This window comes from Watersipora subatra, chromosome 3, assembly GCF_963576615.1.
Source record: "Watersipora subatra chromosome 3, tzWatSuba1.1, whole genome shotgun sequence".
NCBI classification, from domain to species: domain Eukaryota; kingdom Metazoa; phylum Bryozoa; class Gymnolaemata; order Cheilostomatida; family Watersiporidae; genus Watersipora; species Watersipora subatra.
In genome coordinates this window covers 216,131-233,567 of record NC_088710.1, presented here as the reverse complement: position 1 = coordinate 233,567, position 17,437 = coordinate 216,131, and the positions used below count along the sequence as shown (strand labels likewise).

At 35.9% G+C, this 17,437-nt stretch overlaps 1 protein-coding gene across 1 annotated transcript; it reads right to left on the bottom strand.

Moving 5' to 3' along the window:
- Window positions 1–6,967: 6,967 nt before the first annotated feature.
- LOC137391937 (high-affinity choline transporter 1-like) lies at window positions 6,968–14,414 on the bottom strand. The gene is made up of 12 exons (XM_068078501.1): window positions 14,366–14,414; window positions 13,566–13,753; window positions 12,613–12,726; window positions 12,353–12,508; window positions 11,634–11,782; window positions 11,074–11,259; window positions 10,729–10,858; window positions 9,193–9,410; window positions 8,692–8,865; window positions 8,416–8,599; window positions 8,130–8,293; window positions 6,968–7,542 (listed from the first exon to the last, which is right to left on the bottom strand). Exons 2-12 carry the CDS (start codon window positions 13,738–13,740, stop codon window positions 7,429–7,431), a joined length of 1,764 nt encoding a protein of 587 aa, XP_067934602.1. The 5' UTR covers window positions 13,741–13,753; window positions 14,366–14,414; the 3' UTR covers window positions 6,968–7,428.
- Window positions 14,415–17,437: the final 3,023 nt, after the last annotated feature.

Genomic DNA, 17,437 nt, shown 5'->3' with positions numbered 1-17,437 from the left:
AAGTATGTATACAGTATGTATATACATATATAGTATACAGCATATATAGTATATATGTGCTATAGCTATACATATATATGTATACACAGGGACACGCACATACACTTTTAACTAAGAATTAAAACACACAAATCAATAATGCTAAAAAAGTATAAAATTGCGTGACAAGCACATGTAATGATGAGGGTGCAAAGCAATGTTTTCATTTTATGGTCATCAAACAAAATATATAAATCTACTTTGAGTAGATTATTGGGATCATGGTAGTTTTAAAAGCTGTTCATTTACCACAGAGTAAAAACTGTTTCTAAGGTTAAAACTATATTTTAATGAGTCATAAAGCAAAAAATAGGTGAATTGATTTTTTAAGTTGTTAGTCTTATACCGTACATACAAACACACATCGATAGCTGAATATTTCTATATACTATGGGCGGCCTATCACAAAAAGTGATACTCAATTGTCAGCTAATATATCATGGCATACATTTGGAGGTGTTTGTTTGTCTTCTATTGTCTAACATTATGTCCTACTCTTGCATAGAGCTTCCTTCACAGCTGGTTGAGATCATCGTTTATGCATTTTTAGGGAAATCGTTTGAATGTCTCTACATGATAAATCTATCACAATGCTATTACAATATAACGTATCTCAACTGAATAGTGCAGCATTTGGTGTCCGTGTTAAGGAGTTGTCAAATCATTATTAAGACAACTCTCATGTGATCAAATCCATATGGCTAGTATGTACATACAGTAGGTTGTAAGCGAATGCCAACAGATAAAAGGATGGTTTGCTCAATTAGTAAATGTTAGCGTTTCTATATATACATCTTTAAATATAGAGCCAAATAAATGTAATTATGATGAATTGTTTGCCCTTTACACTCACTTGTAATATGTAAAAGAGTTTTGGCAGTTAAATTTTGCAAAACTGTTTTATCAATAGCCAAAACCTGGTAAATCAAAGATATAAATAGCTTCCAACTACCACTCATACTTCAAATATATTAATTTTATTACAGTGTTACTATATTACCCACTTAAGTATGCTAATAAATATATTATATATTATTTACCAGGATGCTGACAAAAACATTGATAGATCGGAGTTCACAAGAAGAGAAAGAGTTATGACAGAGAATCTTAATATGGATATCTCATAAGTTGGCTGTTTTAACATAGATTTCCGATGTATAATTTAGAGGGATTACGCCAATTTTACACCGACTACAGTTCATATGCTAAATACACATTCCAGTAGTATTTTCACTTGCTGAAGTTTTCTCAATTCATCAATTGAATCAGCAGATAAATTACGAGTTTAAAATTTATTCTGCAAAAAAATACAAACATCCAGTGCAGATTGATTTTTCAATTTTTTCATTAATCGCATATTAGCACCATCATGTCAGTGGTACATCTGGAAATGGTAGTATTTGTACGTCAATAACACATTGCCATATATCTTTCTTCTGGCTGTTATCATCCTCACCCGATCGACAGATGTTCTACAAAGTAGACTAGAAGGACATGAAAAAGCAACATGTTCTAGAGAATATTAAAAAGTATCATTATGTAATTGACTTTGTCTAGCTTGATATATTAGATAACATGCATATTGCTAATTGTATGATACTGCTATTCCCACAATATGTATATAAAACAGGAAAGTTACTTCAACAGGCAAGTGCTGTTGAAAAAAACAACATATTATTGCGAAATTCCAATAAACCGCAGACTACATGAGAATATAGAAACCATTTGGTTTTATTAAACAAGGCTGATCTTTTTGCAACATGACAACAAAACTAATTTATTACTTGCCCAACAAGTTTATGGAAAGCCCCCAAAGCCATATACATGTATAATGTACCAATGCATGGATCCCATTTTCACTGAACCCAAACTGTGCACAGAAAGGTACAGACATTAGGGTTTGCTACTCTATTCAAAGATGGTGGTCTAGGCTGGCAAACAGAGATGACAGACGAAGGATTTGCTGAGTATATCAGGTTTTTGTGGATGACATCGACTATATGGCCACCCATTCATGGGCTCAGTTCACGAGTCCTACAAGAACCACCAACGAGGTAGAAGGGTGGCACCGGCAGTTCCACCTCAGGGTATTTAGCAATGGTGCTCAAATCTCTACATTATTCACTGTAATCAATGAGAAACTCAAATCAGCAAAAAAACACAAAAAGGGCTGAAAAATCATCTAAGACAGTTGAGGGAGGGTTGATGAAGCTATGGAGTGATTATGACGAAGGTGATACATTGATTTCCAACCTAATGAAAGCATGTCGTCATCTTGTTTGTTATAATTATTTTGAAACTTTTACAATAAAGTATAGGCTAAAAGTCAGCATAAAGTGCTCAATACTAAAGCAGAGCTTACTATAAATTTGGTAAGAAATTTATTAAAATTTGACGAAGCATAAAAATTACTAAAAGTTCTATATAACACAAAAGGTGTGTAACACTCATCAGATAAAATGCTCAGTGAGGACTATACATGAAGTTCTGTATTAGCTGGTAAACTGAAATATAAGCTCAGGTATTAAAAGCTAAATGGATGGGGTCTATTATGTAACGCTATTTCGTAAAAGATCTTTCTTAGAATGTTTACAGGTAGATATTAGTTCACTACGTTTGTTTAGAGTTGCCTTCTCAGGTCTGTAAATGATGAAATATTTTTCCAAAGTATATAACTTGCAATTTCCGCTGTTTTTAGAGTAAGGCTTGGCGTGTGATAAAATCTTCCAAGTTATGTGATAGTCGGTGCTGCTTTCTTTGAGGTCCCATATGTAGCTGCTTAGCTCGGTAGAGTGGGGTTTAAAAATGTCTTTGAATGTCAATTTGTGATGGCTATATCTAGTTTTGAAGCTGTTTTCGGTTAGCCCTACACATGTGGCTACAGGTTTTTTGTTATCGGTGGTTGTTACGTTTACCTGGTATATCACTGATTTTGCTAGGCAATTGTCTGGTAATGGGCAGGTGTTCTTATTTCTGCAATTGCAGCCAGGATTAGTTGTTTCTTGATTGTTCAGTGATAGTAGCTTCTGATTGTGAAAGTTGATTGCCTGTTTCACATTGTTCATGCAGCTATAGCTTAGTTTTATAATATTTCTGTTACAGATTTTGTGTAGCTGGTGGTCAGTGGAAAATTCTTCATCGATTAATTTGAAGAAAGTTTTCTCGATGTTGGTGTGTACGGTGTTGCTGTAAGGGGGGTTATACCAGATTGTATTTCTCTTTCTTTGTCTATTTCTTGCCTTTAGTTGTTGAGCTCTAGGTGAGGAGAATTCTAGCTTGTGTTGGTATCCGCTCTTTGCTAATACTTCCTGATAAATAGGGGCAGCTTTGCTGAAGGCATTTTCTTCTGATGAAATTTCTGAGAGTCTTTTGTTAATTGCCAGTAGTATAATTTTAATGATGTTAGGCGAGTGGTTAGAATCTTTGTGAACATAGGTGATGGTCCCCCATTTTTGAATGAGCTGCTTATTAAAACAAACAACTTGCAGTAAAAGCTATGTTTTCAGACATACAATCGGAAAAACTACACATTACCTCTACCTAGATGCATGCCATTTCGTAAATAAAATCTAAGGAGCTTGACGGTTTCAGTGTAGCTGTAAAGAGTCCTCTCGCCACTTATAATTGTATTTTAGATGTCAATTTGAAGTTCAAAAACATTTTATTATAAAGATAACTTTGCATTTGCACACATAAAATCTACTTCCACATTTCATATTACCAAATTCGCAGCGAAAAGTTGCTGACCTCTCAAAATTGATAACAATTCACATCATTATTTAAAACATAATTAAGCTCTTACACTATTTGTGCTAGATTAAGGCAGCATGCCTAAGTAATGTAACCAACGATCAACGGTAAAAGACAGATAATGGTAATAAATTAATAATGCTAATATGATCAGTGGTAATAGACATTTATGCATACTACAAGTTCTATAGTATGTGTAAATCTATTCACATACCAGTCCAGGAATTTCAACACTACAACATTTTATTTTTAAGTATTAAAAGTTGACTCAATTACATTGCAATAACAACATGTATGAACAGAAAGATGGAAATTAGAATTTCTACAATAGCTTGTACAGATTACTCTTTCATATTTGTAGAAAGTTTCACATATCTTCAATAATTTATACACGATATCTGGAAATAAATGCCTGGAAAATTGTTATCAAGTCATCACATGTTGTAATCCATGCAAACTATATTTTACATATTTGTGTGACCGATACTGCTTAAGTCATTACTATGTATTATCCTATATAGCTAGTCTATTATCCTGTATTATCCTCTATAGCTAGTCTATTATTCTGTATTATCCTGTATAACTATAGTCTATTATCCTGTATTATCCTATATAGCTAGTCTATTATCCTGTATTATCCTGTATAGCTAGTCTATTTTCCTGTATTATCCTGTATAGCTAGTCTATTATCCTGTATTATCCTTTATAGCTGGTCTATTATCCTGTATTATCCTGTATGGCTAGTCTATTACCCTGTATTATCCTGTATAGCTAGTCTATTATCCTGTATTATCCTGTATAGCTAGTCTATTATCCTGTATTATCCTGTATAGCTAGTCTATTATCCTGTATTATCCTGTATAGCTAGTCTATTATCCTGTATTATCCTGTATAGCTAGTCTATTATCCTGTATTATCTTTTATAGCTGGTCTATTATCCTGTATTATCCCGTATAGCTAGTCTATTACCCTGTATTATCCCGTATAGCTGGTCTATTATTCTGCATTATCCTGTAAAGCTAGTCTATTATCTTGTATTATCCTGTATAGCTAGTCTATTATTCTGTATTATCCTCTATAGCTAGTCTATTATCCTGTATTATCCTGTATAGCTAGTCTATTACCCTGTATTATCCTCTATAGCTAGTCTATTATCCTGTATTATCCTGTATAGCTAGTCTATTATCCTGTATTATCCTGTATAGCTAGTCTATTATCCTGTATTATCCTGTATAGCTAGTCTATTATCCTGTATTATCCTCTATAGCTAGTTTATTATCCTGTATTATCCTGTATTATCCTGTATAGCTGGTCTATTATCCTGTATTATCCTGTATAGCTAGTCTATTATTCTGTATTATCCTGTATAGCTACGGTCAATAATATTGTATTATCCTATATAGCTGTTACTAACTTGAGGTCAGTTGTTGTTTAGTCAGTCAAACACACACATACACACCCCATATTCTCACCTGTCATATATTACAATGACTAATACAGACTGCAAACAAATTAACAAATATTCACATAAAATATAGTACAGTATCTGCCTTCCAGTTACCACAAAATATAATTTTAACACAATTTAAATGGATATGAGATAAATAAACCATCAATGACTGAGACTCGAGATTGGTAGTTTTTGTCACTAGATTGTTACATGCGTATCTCCCCTATAGATACCTTGCCATGTTACTGCATACAGAGCTTAATGAGTGAGCTAGAATGTGTTTTGCCAAAGGGTAGCCATGAGAAACTTTTCCTGCAGCTAGTTATCATGCTCAACCGATGAGAGAAGAGCACCGCTCTGCTGCCTTCTAATATAGCCTTCAAGATAGGAGTTTAAAGTTTATGGAGCTGTCCTATGTTCTCTCTCTGAAGATGGAACAAAATATTAATTTCACCAGTTGAAGCGCGTTGAACAAGGCTTTGGATGGGTTATGTAAGATCCTCCTGTCTTTGGCTCCTACTAAGTGCGTTGTATATGGTAGAGGTAGTGTTGAATATACAGTACATGATGGTCTAAAAAGAGTGAGGAAGGACAACACCTTGCCTTCAGTTGTTCCGTGCATTTAGCGCAGGTCAATTGCTAAATCATTTTACATTCTATGTATCCTCCTGTGCAGTATGTTATGTTGGTCTTCATAGATGACAGTGAAAAGGAGTTCAAACTGTTAAATATGTGTTATCTGTGTCCTCGCATGAGCTTTCAAAATACAGATCATCCAGAAAGCCTTGTCCTCGTGGACCATTTCAGACCAAATACGGCACCGCTAACATCTGAATCAGCACGATTAGCAGATGATGATGCAAATATTTGTTGCTCAAAAAGGGTACAAATTGCAGATCTAAGCACATCTAAACATCCACCCATGCTGCAAACTCTGATGAACAGACAGACAATCTATGTGATCTTGTGACATTTTTAATGTCACAATTTGATTATGCTCCAACTCTGTTATAGCGAGTAGCTCTTTTGAAAGTAACTCCTTAGACTGAATGCATGCTCTGAAGTCAAATACGAATGCTGCCTCTATGAGGGTATAACAACTGGCCGTCTTTAGTTTGCAAGACAGACACAAATTCTAAGACTTGAAGAAGCCGCTCTTCCCAGACTTTCATGGCACACAACTAAAGCAGTGCTTTAATCCTTTAGCAAAAGTACTTCTGGAATTCAGAATGCCTTATGATGAATTCAATGGTAGCTTTAGCGCATCATACATTTTTACCCAAACCAGTTGAAAACTTCAACAAATCTGCAACAGAACTGCTCAAAATGTTGGAGCAACATTGACCTTCATTGTCAACTTCTGCCACCATATGTGAACTCTGCTGCAATTCACACAGATGATCAATATAGCCCGACCTAATTGGTTCTTTGGCAGAGTTATAAAAGGTGACCATCGTGGCGAAAACATGTTTTCAACTGAGCACAATTTACATGAACAATATATCATTATAGTTGGGTACATTCAGTAGCAGTGTAGGAAGCTTAGCAGATAGGCCAGATCATAGGTAGTACATTTTAAATATAAATAGAGGATTTTCTTCAAATAGCTGTTTACTAATTTTTTGTTATTTTATGCGAGCAAAGACGTCTGTTTTTTTGCCATTATAATCTGTTCGGTAGTCAGAGTCAATTCTGCCATCATTTGTCACTGGACTGAGTTTGTTGAAACTTAAAACTCTTTATAGAAATATAAAACTGACTCGATAAATTCTACAGCATTTAGTACATAAATATCTAACGGCACTCAAAAACAGTCAATAGAATATTAAGGATATTACAGTTTGCTGCCGTGATTTAAATGTGAAACAACACATCACTTTAACATGTAAATTATTTGGTAACAGAAACTGCGAATACTTGGATCAGCACGCTGTTGACATAGTGCCAGTGATGGATATATCATTGTTTCTATCTTTCTCTCTAATAAGGAATGTCTAACAACTCTCTACTAACACCTACTAACCAAGCTGCACCTCCAACCATTGTTTTTATACGACCACTTAAAATGAATAGGGTAAGGCTCTAAGCTAAAATAATGCTACTTCATAAGGAGGTATTCGAATTGGCTAAGATTGTTGAGTCTTAGAGTCTCCCTTCGAGTCTTCTAACCCACAGTACCATCTTTTTAACTAGTTGGTTGCTGCTGGAACGATTGGTTGAATGGTCTGAGGAGGCATAAGGTGCTTCGACTCAGATTCCTGATAAATCACACCATACTTAGGGTCATAACCTGTCAACTCAACCTGTAATAAGAAAATACTTAATTGCAGTAGGTATTTAATCTTAGCCAGTTGTTGAACCGATGGACACAAGTTTGGCTAGAAAAATGGCTGCTCATAAAATGCAGTGAACCAAATCGGAAATGAATTAAGCTAATGAGGTGAGTTGAGACTTAAAAATAAACTAGCTGGATGCTTGGCGTTGCCTGGTTGTTAAAATCAGCTTGTAAACAATGAGAGGTAATGAGAGTTGCCTGCCACTCGCTATTAGCCTGGCACATTGCCAAAGGACAATTTGATTAAGCTTACTAATAAGAGCTACAGCTTCTCATGACGTTACACCATCACTTTGCATTGTGACGGAAAGCGGTAGCGTATTTGCTCCCATATGTTGACATTTATTGCCTGATGAATGTACTGAGCTCGTGTGGCTTAATTAGTAAGGTGTCGGGTTGGTGAATGGGAGGTTCAGAGATCAAATCTCATGCGATACGGATTCTTCATTCCAAGGTTTTAATAACTATAGCTGGACAATCACAATGATGAACGACTACACGCACGACTAACTTTGAAAAATGTATATAGATTATTTATAGTTTTATAGAGTTTACCTCATCTGCTTCCTGTTGAGTGACATCTGTTTTACTTGCAGTCTTATCAGCCATACCACTTGTAGATGAAATATAAGCATTGCCTGTGCGCTCTTCAACAACAGCTTTCAAGAAATCATGTTGGGGAGAGAGTGTACCCTTGTCGAACAGCCTTTTCATTAAAGCTAAAGGCAAATGAATACAATGTTCGTGACTCATCTAGCAGGTATGGAGAACATTCTAGAGACTACAGACAGCGACTGTAATATTGGCATGACACGACTGAGCAGATCAAACGTAACCATACCCGACACAGCGATTTCAGTGAACAATGCAATGAGCATGTTGAGAGTTTTGAAAGGGAAATTCTGTACTCCATCTTCATACATAGGGTACTTGATGACTGGTGGGAGTTTGAGAATACTTTCACCTCCTAGCAGCCTTAGGGTAATACCAACGATATATCCACTGAGAGCGCCATATGTGTTGACCTGCACATATAAGCATACGTCTCTACCCTCTGTAATCATGACGTAAAGTAACCAATCAATGAAGGCAAAGAGTTTATAATAAGTTTGCTTACGAATGGGCAGTAAACAACGCAGACGAGTTGGGGAAAGAGGATTACGTAGACAAGATCGGAGCAGAGAGTCCAGAGGCCATATATAGTCTTTATAAGAATGCCCATCACAGTTGCTAGTGCCCCAAAAACAAACACACAAACTCTCATGACCCACACAATCTCCTTTTCACTCGCCTGCAAAAAAGAGCCGTAGACTTTTATTAAAGTATAATAGGGATGTCAACATGTAGACACATAATATACTTCAAATATGCAGAAGAGAAATAATGCTGGTGTTACATAAAATGTGCTCATGTGATATTAAGTTATGTTAATATTAATGATGGTATAAAATTCACCTACTTGATCAAAGTAAGCCTAATGATGTAGAATTACAAAATAGAATGAAGATTTAGGTGTTTCAACTTCCATCATCACCTCATCTCAAACTAGTTCTTACTACAATCATAGCCTTATCTTGACTCAACACACTCGTATCCTGTTTCTAAACATTTTTCGTACCTTTGGTCGAATTGTTAGCTTATAGACATTCCTTGCAAACATTGAGCTAGCGGAAAGAATGGACGAATCAGCTGAAGACATTACAGCTGCGGATATCGCTCCCAGACCGATAAATGAGACAGCGGGTGGCACAAGGTACTGCAGTGACATCGGAAGAATCATTGTTGGATCAGGAGGAGCGTGATGAACAGTTGACTTATTGAGAGCTTTCTCCCAGTCTAAAAGGAATGATTGTTTTCTGGTATTTTCTAGCCATGCAGAGATGCTGATGAGCTTCATTTTATGTAAGCAGTTAGGCAGCAAGTAGCGCTGGCTGCCTTTACAAGACGTGAAGCAGACTACAGAACTAACAGTTAAACAATAATAACCTCTACCATTTGTTATACAGCTACTGTACATAAGTTTGGCAACCTTTGCAGTGCTAGCCTGTTTCAACTCTCCAAATTAGGAAAGCGCATCAAATTTTATAGTTAGGTCTTCAGTGGCTGATCAATAATTTATGAAGTGATAAATCTACATGATTTCTAGCAAGTATCCAATTGCACACAAATTTCAAATATTCACACAAAATGCTCAACTGTTCAGATCTCTGTTTTATCAGCTACTAAAACATGTGTTATTAATTTAATTAATGACTAAGCATTTATGTTAATAATTTTATTAACCACTATAAACATGTATGTTAATTTTGTTAACAACTATGAATATTTATGTTTATACTTATATTATCTACTATGAAAACTTTTTCATGTATTAACAAATACATGTACCTTCAGCGGGCTAGCGACACTTACAACTCCCTCATTCACACTAAATCTTTAGAGGTCTAGAACGAATGTCTATTAATGACCAGACAGCATTATGAGGTTGAATTGTATAACTTTTCTTCTATAATATAACATAATATAATATAACATAATATAATATAACATAATATAATATAACATAATATAGTATAATATAACATAATATAACCATAATATAATTTAACATAATATAATATAACATAATGTAATACAGCCATAATATAATACAACCATAATATAACCATAACAAAAACAGTAAAAATAAATGTCATACTAAGAGTGAAATGCAAATTTTCCTAATTTGCAATAATCGGCTCTATGAGTGTAACCAAAAGGTTACTTCTGTTTGACTGTACTTACCACAGCTAATTAGTGTGACTGTACTTACCACAGCTAAATAGTGTGACTGTACTTACTAAAGCTAAATAGTGTGACTGCACTTACTACAGCTAAATAGTGTGACTGTACTTACCACAGCTAAATAGTGTGACTGTACTAACCACAGCTAAATAGTGTGACTGTACTTACCACAGCTAAATAGTGTGACTGTACTTACCACAGCTAAGTAGTGTGACTGTACTTACCACAGCTAAATAGTGTGACTGTACTTACCACAGCTAAATAGTGTGACTGTATCTACCACATTTAAATGGTTTGACTTTATCAATTTCACCAAAATGGTTTGACTGTATTTGCTATATCTACATGTAAATACTTTCAGTGTACTTACCACAGCTAAATGCTGCTGCTCCTATTAGCACTGGAGGAATGGCCATGATAAAGCAACCAAAAGCTGCTACAAATGAAAGGAGTTGTGCACCCTGAGAAGTCTTGCAAGAGAGGACTCTCTGGAAGTAGACCTAAAAAGATGATAGATCGCTTGTCTAGAATTAATAGATTTTACATAGACTATGATCTGCGACTAGGCTCGCTTAAGGCCATGTCTCAGTAACCAATCAGATAATAAGATACTAACTACATGTACTTCAGCGAGATGACCTTTGTGGAAAGCTGCTTCCGCTGGTTTGGTAGAGTTTTAGTGTGACTCAGATATTACAAGAATATAATTCCTTACCTGCCAAGGGATTCCTCCAAACATGAGCATTAGACCGGTGTCTATGTAGTACCCAATGCTTGGGCCAACCTCGAGGGATCCCAACCAGCCAGTAGTTGCTGTGCCATTTTCATTGACACTGTTCTGCGCTGTCTCAAGAATGGGACGAACATGCTCATTTGTGAGAACAAATGGAGCAGAGACAACCTACAAGATTGCATACCCTTGAGAAAGAAGGATGTAATAGGCATGTGGGCAAACCGCCGTCCCTTGACACGGCTCCCCGTAAATTAGCAATCACGCCAGCGCAAGATTCCTAAACACCGCTACCATTATCTTTGCATTTCTTATCGATAGAAAGAACTAAGTCAATTAACAGACAAGCTTAGTTTTGCTGGTCAAATCTATAAGCCAGTTTGACAGAAGCATAATTGAATTTAAAGAAACCTCAACTAGGTTTAAAAACCAATATTTAATCAATTATCACAGCCTCAGAGTATGCTTGATTCATAGCCTCAGAGTATGCTTGATTGCACGACTCATGCCAAACATTCTGGGCAGCCAGACGTCCTTGTTCTTACCAGACCAACGAATATGCAGATAAGTTGCACCACATCTGTGTAGGCGACGGCGTAGAGGCCTCCAAACAATGTGTAGAGGATAGCGATGCAGGCAGATATGATGACCGATATTTCTATCTTCAGACCAATAATTACTGAGAGTGTAGAACCTGCAGAGTGAATATGGACGTAGGTTCATGAAACATGGAAGACTCACATATCTAGATAAGCAGTAATTGGAGATTTAGTTAGATTACTGACCTAAGGCTGCCATAGACTACTGACCTTGAGCTACCATAGAATACTAACCTAAAACTAGCATAGAATACTGACTTAAGGCTACCATAGACCACGGACCTAGGGCTACCATAGAATACTGACCTAAGGCTACCATAAAATACTGAGCCAAGGCTACCATAGAATACTGGCCTAACGCTACCATAGACAACGGACCTAGGGCTGCCCTGGAATGCTGACTTACGGCTACCATGAATACTGACTTAAGGCTACTATAGAATACTGACCTAGGGCTACTGTAGAACACTGACCTAAGGCTACCATAGACTAGTGACCTTGAGCTGCCATAGAATGCTAACCTAAGACTACCATAGAATACTGACATAAGGCTACCATCAACCACCGACCTAAGGCTACCATAGAATACTGACCTAAGGCTACTATAGAATACTGACTTAGGGCTACTATAAAATACTGACCTAAGGCTACTATACACTACTGACCTAGGGCTGCCAATATGGCAGCGCTCCAAAAGATTTCACCGCAAAGTGCAGGTATAAACAGCAAGCCTCCCATCCTCTCTCCGAACTTCTGCTGGAAAGGGTCGAGCATTGTAACATATCCAGCCTTTCTCATCTTCTTAGCAAAGAATATGCCTCCTAAATAAAACAGGAAAAATTTAAGAGATTCTAAAGACCCATAAAACAATATGAAGCAGACACGCAAGCAGTGAGGTCTTTATATGTAAGAATATCATATTTACCAAAAATGAGGCTGAGACAGTAGCCAAATGGTGCCTGAACCCAGACTAAGCCAACGTCTTGTCTGTAGACATTCTCTGATGTGCCATTGATATATCCACCTCCAACCCATGTTGCTAAAAATAACACCAATTACATGTTTGTATGCATAAAATTGTTGCTGTTAAGTTTGATAAAAAAACTTCCACTAAAATGAAATAAGCAAAGTATCAGAATAGTGTTATCTGCAGGTAGGAATTCCCATCACTTCTAACCTGCGTGACATCACAGAAAAAACTGTCAAGCTAGAAACTATTGCTCTAAGTGAGGTACAACTTCTTATATTAGGAGTTGGTCAATATATTCAAGGTTAACTCTGTCCAAGTGGCCAATGGTGAAAGCATGAATTCAAATACCTAGATTGGCTGGTAAACTGCTGAAAAACTAATTTTTGAAATCTTGCAATAAAATTTTATAAAGCCTCTTTTAAACCTTACCGGATTTCAAGTGAGCAGCTATTAGTTTAACGCAAACTATGTTCAAATTTGTTTAAAATTTCTAAAACCCACAATCACTTGAAAAGCACTCCCATTTAGAAATGAATACCTAACAATTAAGCTTGAGTTTTTGGCAATGTATTTACGACAACAAGTCTTTGCAATTGTTGATCGGTTTAAAGACATATCGGCAATAATGCGCTTTGCATTGGCCTTCAACAATTCACTTCTTCAAAAGCAAATTTGCCTTCCATCACTATGCTGCCAAAAGAAAGGTTTTGCTGAGTACATAGTACAGTTAAGCTAGGTATCTATGAGAGGCTGGGGAACAATTTTACCCTGAGCATGCCATTTAAACAAGATGTACATAACCACAACATATAAAAAACTAAACTTTTAAAATATGATGTAACAGTGAAGCCACCGATGAAACAAAAGGCTTCGACAGAACTGATTCTATAAATATATCACTTCTTTACCTGTCATAGTAAACACGCCAACAACGAGTCCAATATTTCTGCCGGCCACCATAACCTCTTCAGTGTCAGCATTGCTCTCTGTTGACTTGCTCTTTCTGCCAGCAACTATTCCAACGGCCAAGATTAAAATGTAAAAAACTACGACAGCGACGAGGCCGATAATGTTGACCTCCATCTCACCTTCGGTTCTAACAAAGAAAAGTTGAAACCAAAACTTATGACACGGTCAGCACGAGGAGACACGAGCAGCTCTCTTGAGCAGGAGGAAGAGTTGAAGACTACATTATCACGCTTAAGTTGACCGGAAGAGCTAATAAATAACAGAGGAGGAACCTCTTACGATTGACATTTCCTGTGGACATCAATAAGTAGTGTGTAGCCTGAGATCGATGTATTGACACAGCACATGCTCGATATGAATAATTAATAGAAACCAAACTAACCTATAAGTTTTATAGGTTATTTTAGACTGTCTGAGTGGTTTCATCTGATAAACAGGCTGATTCAGTGGGTCTATTGATTCTATATCAGTCTTTATACATACATTGTCAGCAAACTTTCCCGATTTGGCAACATTCTGTATACGATATAAACAGGTCTGCGCTACTTTGTCCCAAACAAGAAGAAGCTACTAGATCATATAGTTCAGTACTCTTGATACTATGTGGTTACAATAAGTACAGAATAATGATTATATGTATCTCGATTCTTTGTGTCAGCTACAGCAGTGCCCAAATCAATTATTTCATTTGAAATAAAATGAAATGATTTGAAAACTAGTTTGATTAAAATCAACTCACGTGTACAAGTCAACTAGTCAACTAATAACTAGCATAGGAAATCCGCAGCTGATACGCTTAAGTGACAGCTGACGGGTTAAATCCTAATCCAGTTGATGTGGTTATTGAGCAAAAGAACATCTAAGAAGGAAAGGAGATGTACCTGTTTGAAGAATGATGCTATAGTACTGCAAAGTTCATTGTTACATGATGAGTATACACTGTATGTTCTTGCTCTATCATCACTATTGTTCCTATTCATTATGCAAACAACTCTTGATGATATTTTTGCAGTAATAGGTGTAAGTATCTGGCTTAGCTATTACTTTTATGTTAAACTCAATAAGCTGTCTATTATCACAGGTAGATGGAAACATGTTTCTTAGTAATCAAACCTGTTTGCTATATCCTAAAGTACTTTATTTGTTTTTTAAATCAAGCCCTAAATTATTCTTGCCTTTGCTTAAATGAACTCAAATCAAATCACAGCAACTGTCGGTTTTAAACATTTGAGTATTGAAGCTCTCAAACCACTACTGAGTTGGAACCGCTCTGGTTTTAACTCTGCTCATGAACCAGAATGCTTAAAGGAAAAATCTGTAGATTGTTTAAATTAAACTTAGTTTCTATAAGAAAAAAACCTAACAGAGTAAAAACAGGCTTACCCAACTGCAACTATATTATCTTTATTGAAGACTATTAAGTAAGTTCTCTCAGCTGATTATCACTACTGATTCTACCCATCTGAACTCACGTAAGATACAAAGACGAGACTCGGTAATGGACACTAAAACAATTACTATCTAGAATATCAGACGAGGAGACACTGAAGAAAAGGTCATGCACGTAGGAGAAACATAATAATACATTCTTATTGACAATTTAATAATACACCACCAGAGCTATCAGTTTACAAAGACTGCTAGGTAGAGATGTGACACAGCAGTTGCATATATTATTAGGGAATATTGGAGTCATTGACAGCTATCAGCTGTGTACCATGCCTCGCTTTCACTTATTGACAAACACTTACATGTATATCTAACAAATTGGGCAGTCAGAGAAGATAAAGGGTCAAGTTAGAGAGTTAAGTCTTCAACTACAGACAGCTCTGTAAATGGTAAAACATGCATGACTTCAGTGTATAGAGAGCATCATCTTTGTACAAGCTCCGTAATGCTAAACAACACGAAAAAAACAATGTAGAATTTGCAGAGGAAACCTCTGGTAGGTAAATTTAGTTGACTTGCCTGCGTTATAGCGGGATGAACCAGTTTGTAAAACTGTATACTTACCAACTACACAGTCGTGACAGAAAGAAGCTAAACCGTCCAACAAGTCATCCGGAATGTTTGCTAAGGAAAGAGATGATGTAGAAAGTCTTGTCCTATAGGATGGCTACCGACTGAGCCAGTTGTATTCCAACCAGAAGACATTGACTGTGTAAATCTTTTATTGGTTTCTTCAAGCTTATGCCTGCACATAGATGAATACCGATCAATATTTGGGTTACAATTAATTTTGCTCATGCTTGCAAATTTCATGTAGAACTATTGTAGAGCTAATTAGTATTGACAATTTATTGGCTGTTTCAACTGCGTAATAAATTATGGCCTCGAGGAGTATCAACACAATTTTCTCCAGTTTAAGGAGTTTTAGTGATTACGCAATTATTTAGGAACTTGTTATTGTGCGTAGGCGCAGGAGTTGAGCCACAAAGAATGGGGAGAGATATCATAAACAATTTTGCCTGCGCCGGTGCCTCCATTCTATATTTATTGATCAAAGCTATTGTGTTCTGATTCCATTCATTTAGGGTATGTCTAATTGATTTAGCGCGTTAGGTTCCAATATTGCTAGAAAGTTTATACTCTTGTTCACTAAACCTTGTACAGCTGTGTGAGGGAATCGCTTAGAAGAACCATTTAGTTTTAAAAAATTCCCAAATTTTGATAAGACTAGACAACACAATGTTGTATTTAACAATGACATGGTCTCTCTACTTGTTATTTGTAAAATAAGTTTTAATGAATTTTTTAATAATTTATTCAAGTTTATAAGACTGTATTTGTGATAAGGTACAAATATTTTGTAAATATTATATAGCAGGTATATTATATAGCAGGTATATTATATAGCAGGTATATTATATAGCAGGTATATTATATAGCAGGTATATTATATAGCAGGTATATTATATAGCAGGTATATTATATAACAGGTATATTATATAGCAGGTATATTATATAGCAGGTATATTATATAGCAGGTATATTATATAGCAGGTATATTATATAGCAGGTATATTATATAGCAGGTATATTATATAGCAGGTATATTATATAGCAGGTATATTATATAGCAGGTATATTATATAGCAGGTATATTATATAGCAGGTATATTATATAGCAGGTATATTATATAGCAGGTATATTGGTGGAATACCTGCTATATAATAACTGTGTAAGTTTTTCTACTGATGTGATTTTGATTGTATGTTTTTAATCATATACATGCGCCTGTAATGGTGGCTTCAAGAAAATTGTTGTGATGAAAAGACAACTCCAAGCTTCAAAGCTTTCACAATCTTCTTACTGTTCCTCTTGCCCATAATGTTTATAATGCATTTTCAGCTAAACACGAATCTCTGCAATAGTAACTTCAGTGCTACGTAGCCAGAAATCTTAACACTCGTTACTCATAGATTTGAATTGAGGATTAATTCCTGTAGAAGTTCTGAGCTTAAAAAAGGCTGCCTGAAATGTGTTGAAGAGGTCATTATGTCAGACGCAAAAACAGCGTATCTATATTAGTTGAGTAAGTGAGTCTGAAGCTACTGGTACAAAGATAAATCCTGGCAGCAGCACTTGTCTATGTAATGTTGATGTCAACATATGTTTCTCATTAATAAAAAATTCGAAAAAACTGAGGAAAAGTTGGACACAAGGGTGACACAAATGTGACATATTTGTGACACACGAGCGTGGCACACATAACCGTGACACTTATGAGAGGTGAGACATAACCGTAATATAACCGTAATATAAACGTAACACAAACGTAACATGACCATTGACCAATATGACACAAAT

Coding starts and splice junctions, on each gene's coding strand:
- LOC137391937 (XM_068078501.1), bottom strand. CDS start 13,740: ATGGAGGTCAACATTATCGGCCTCGTCGCTGTCGTAGTTTTTTACATT. Junction 11,260..11,633: donor TCTGCATATTCGTTGGTCTG/GTAAGAACAAGG, acceptor GCAATCTTGTAG/GTTGTCTCTGCTCCATTTGT. Junction 7,543..8,129: donor CTCAACAGGAAGCAGATGAG/GTAAACTCTATA, acceptor TTCTTATTACAG/GTTGAGTTGACAGGTTATGA.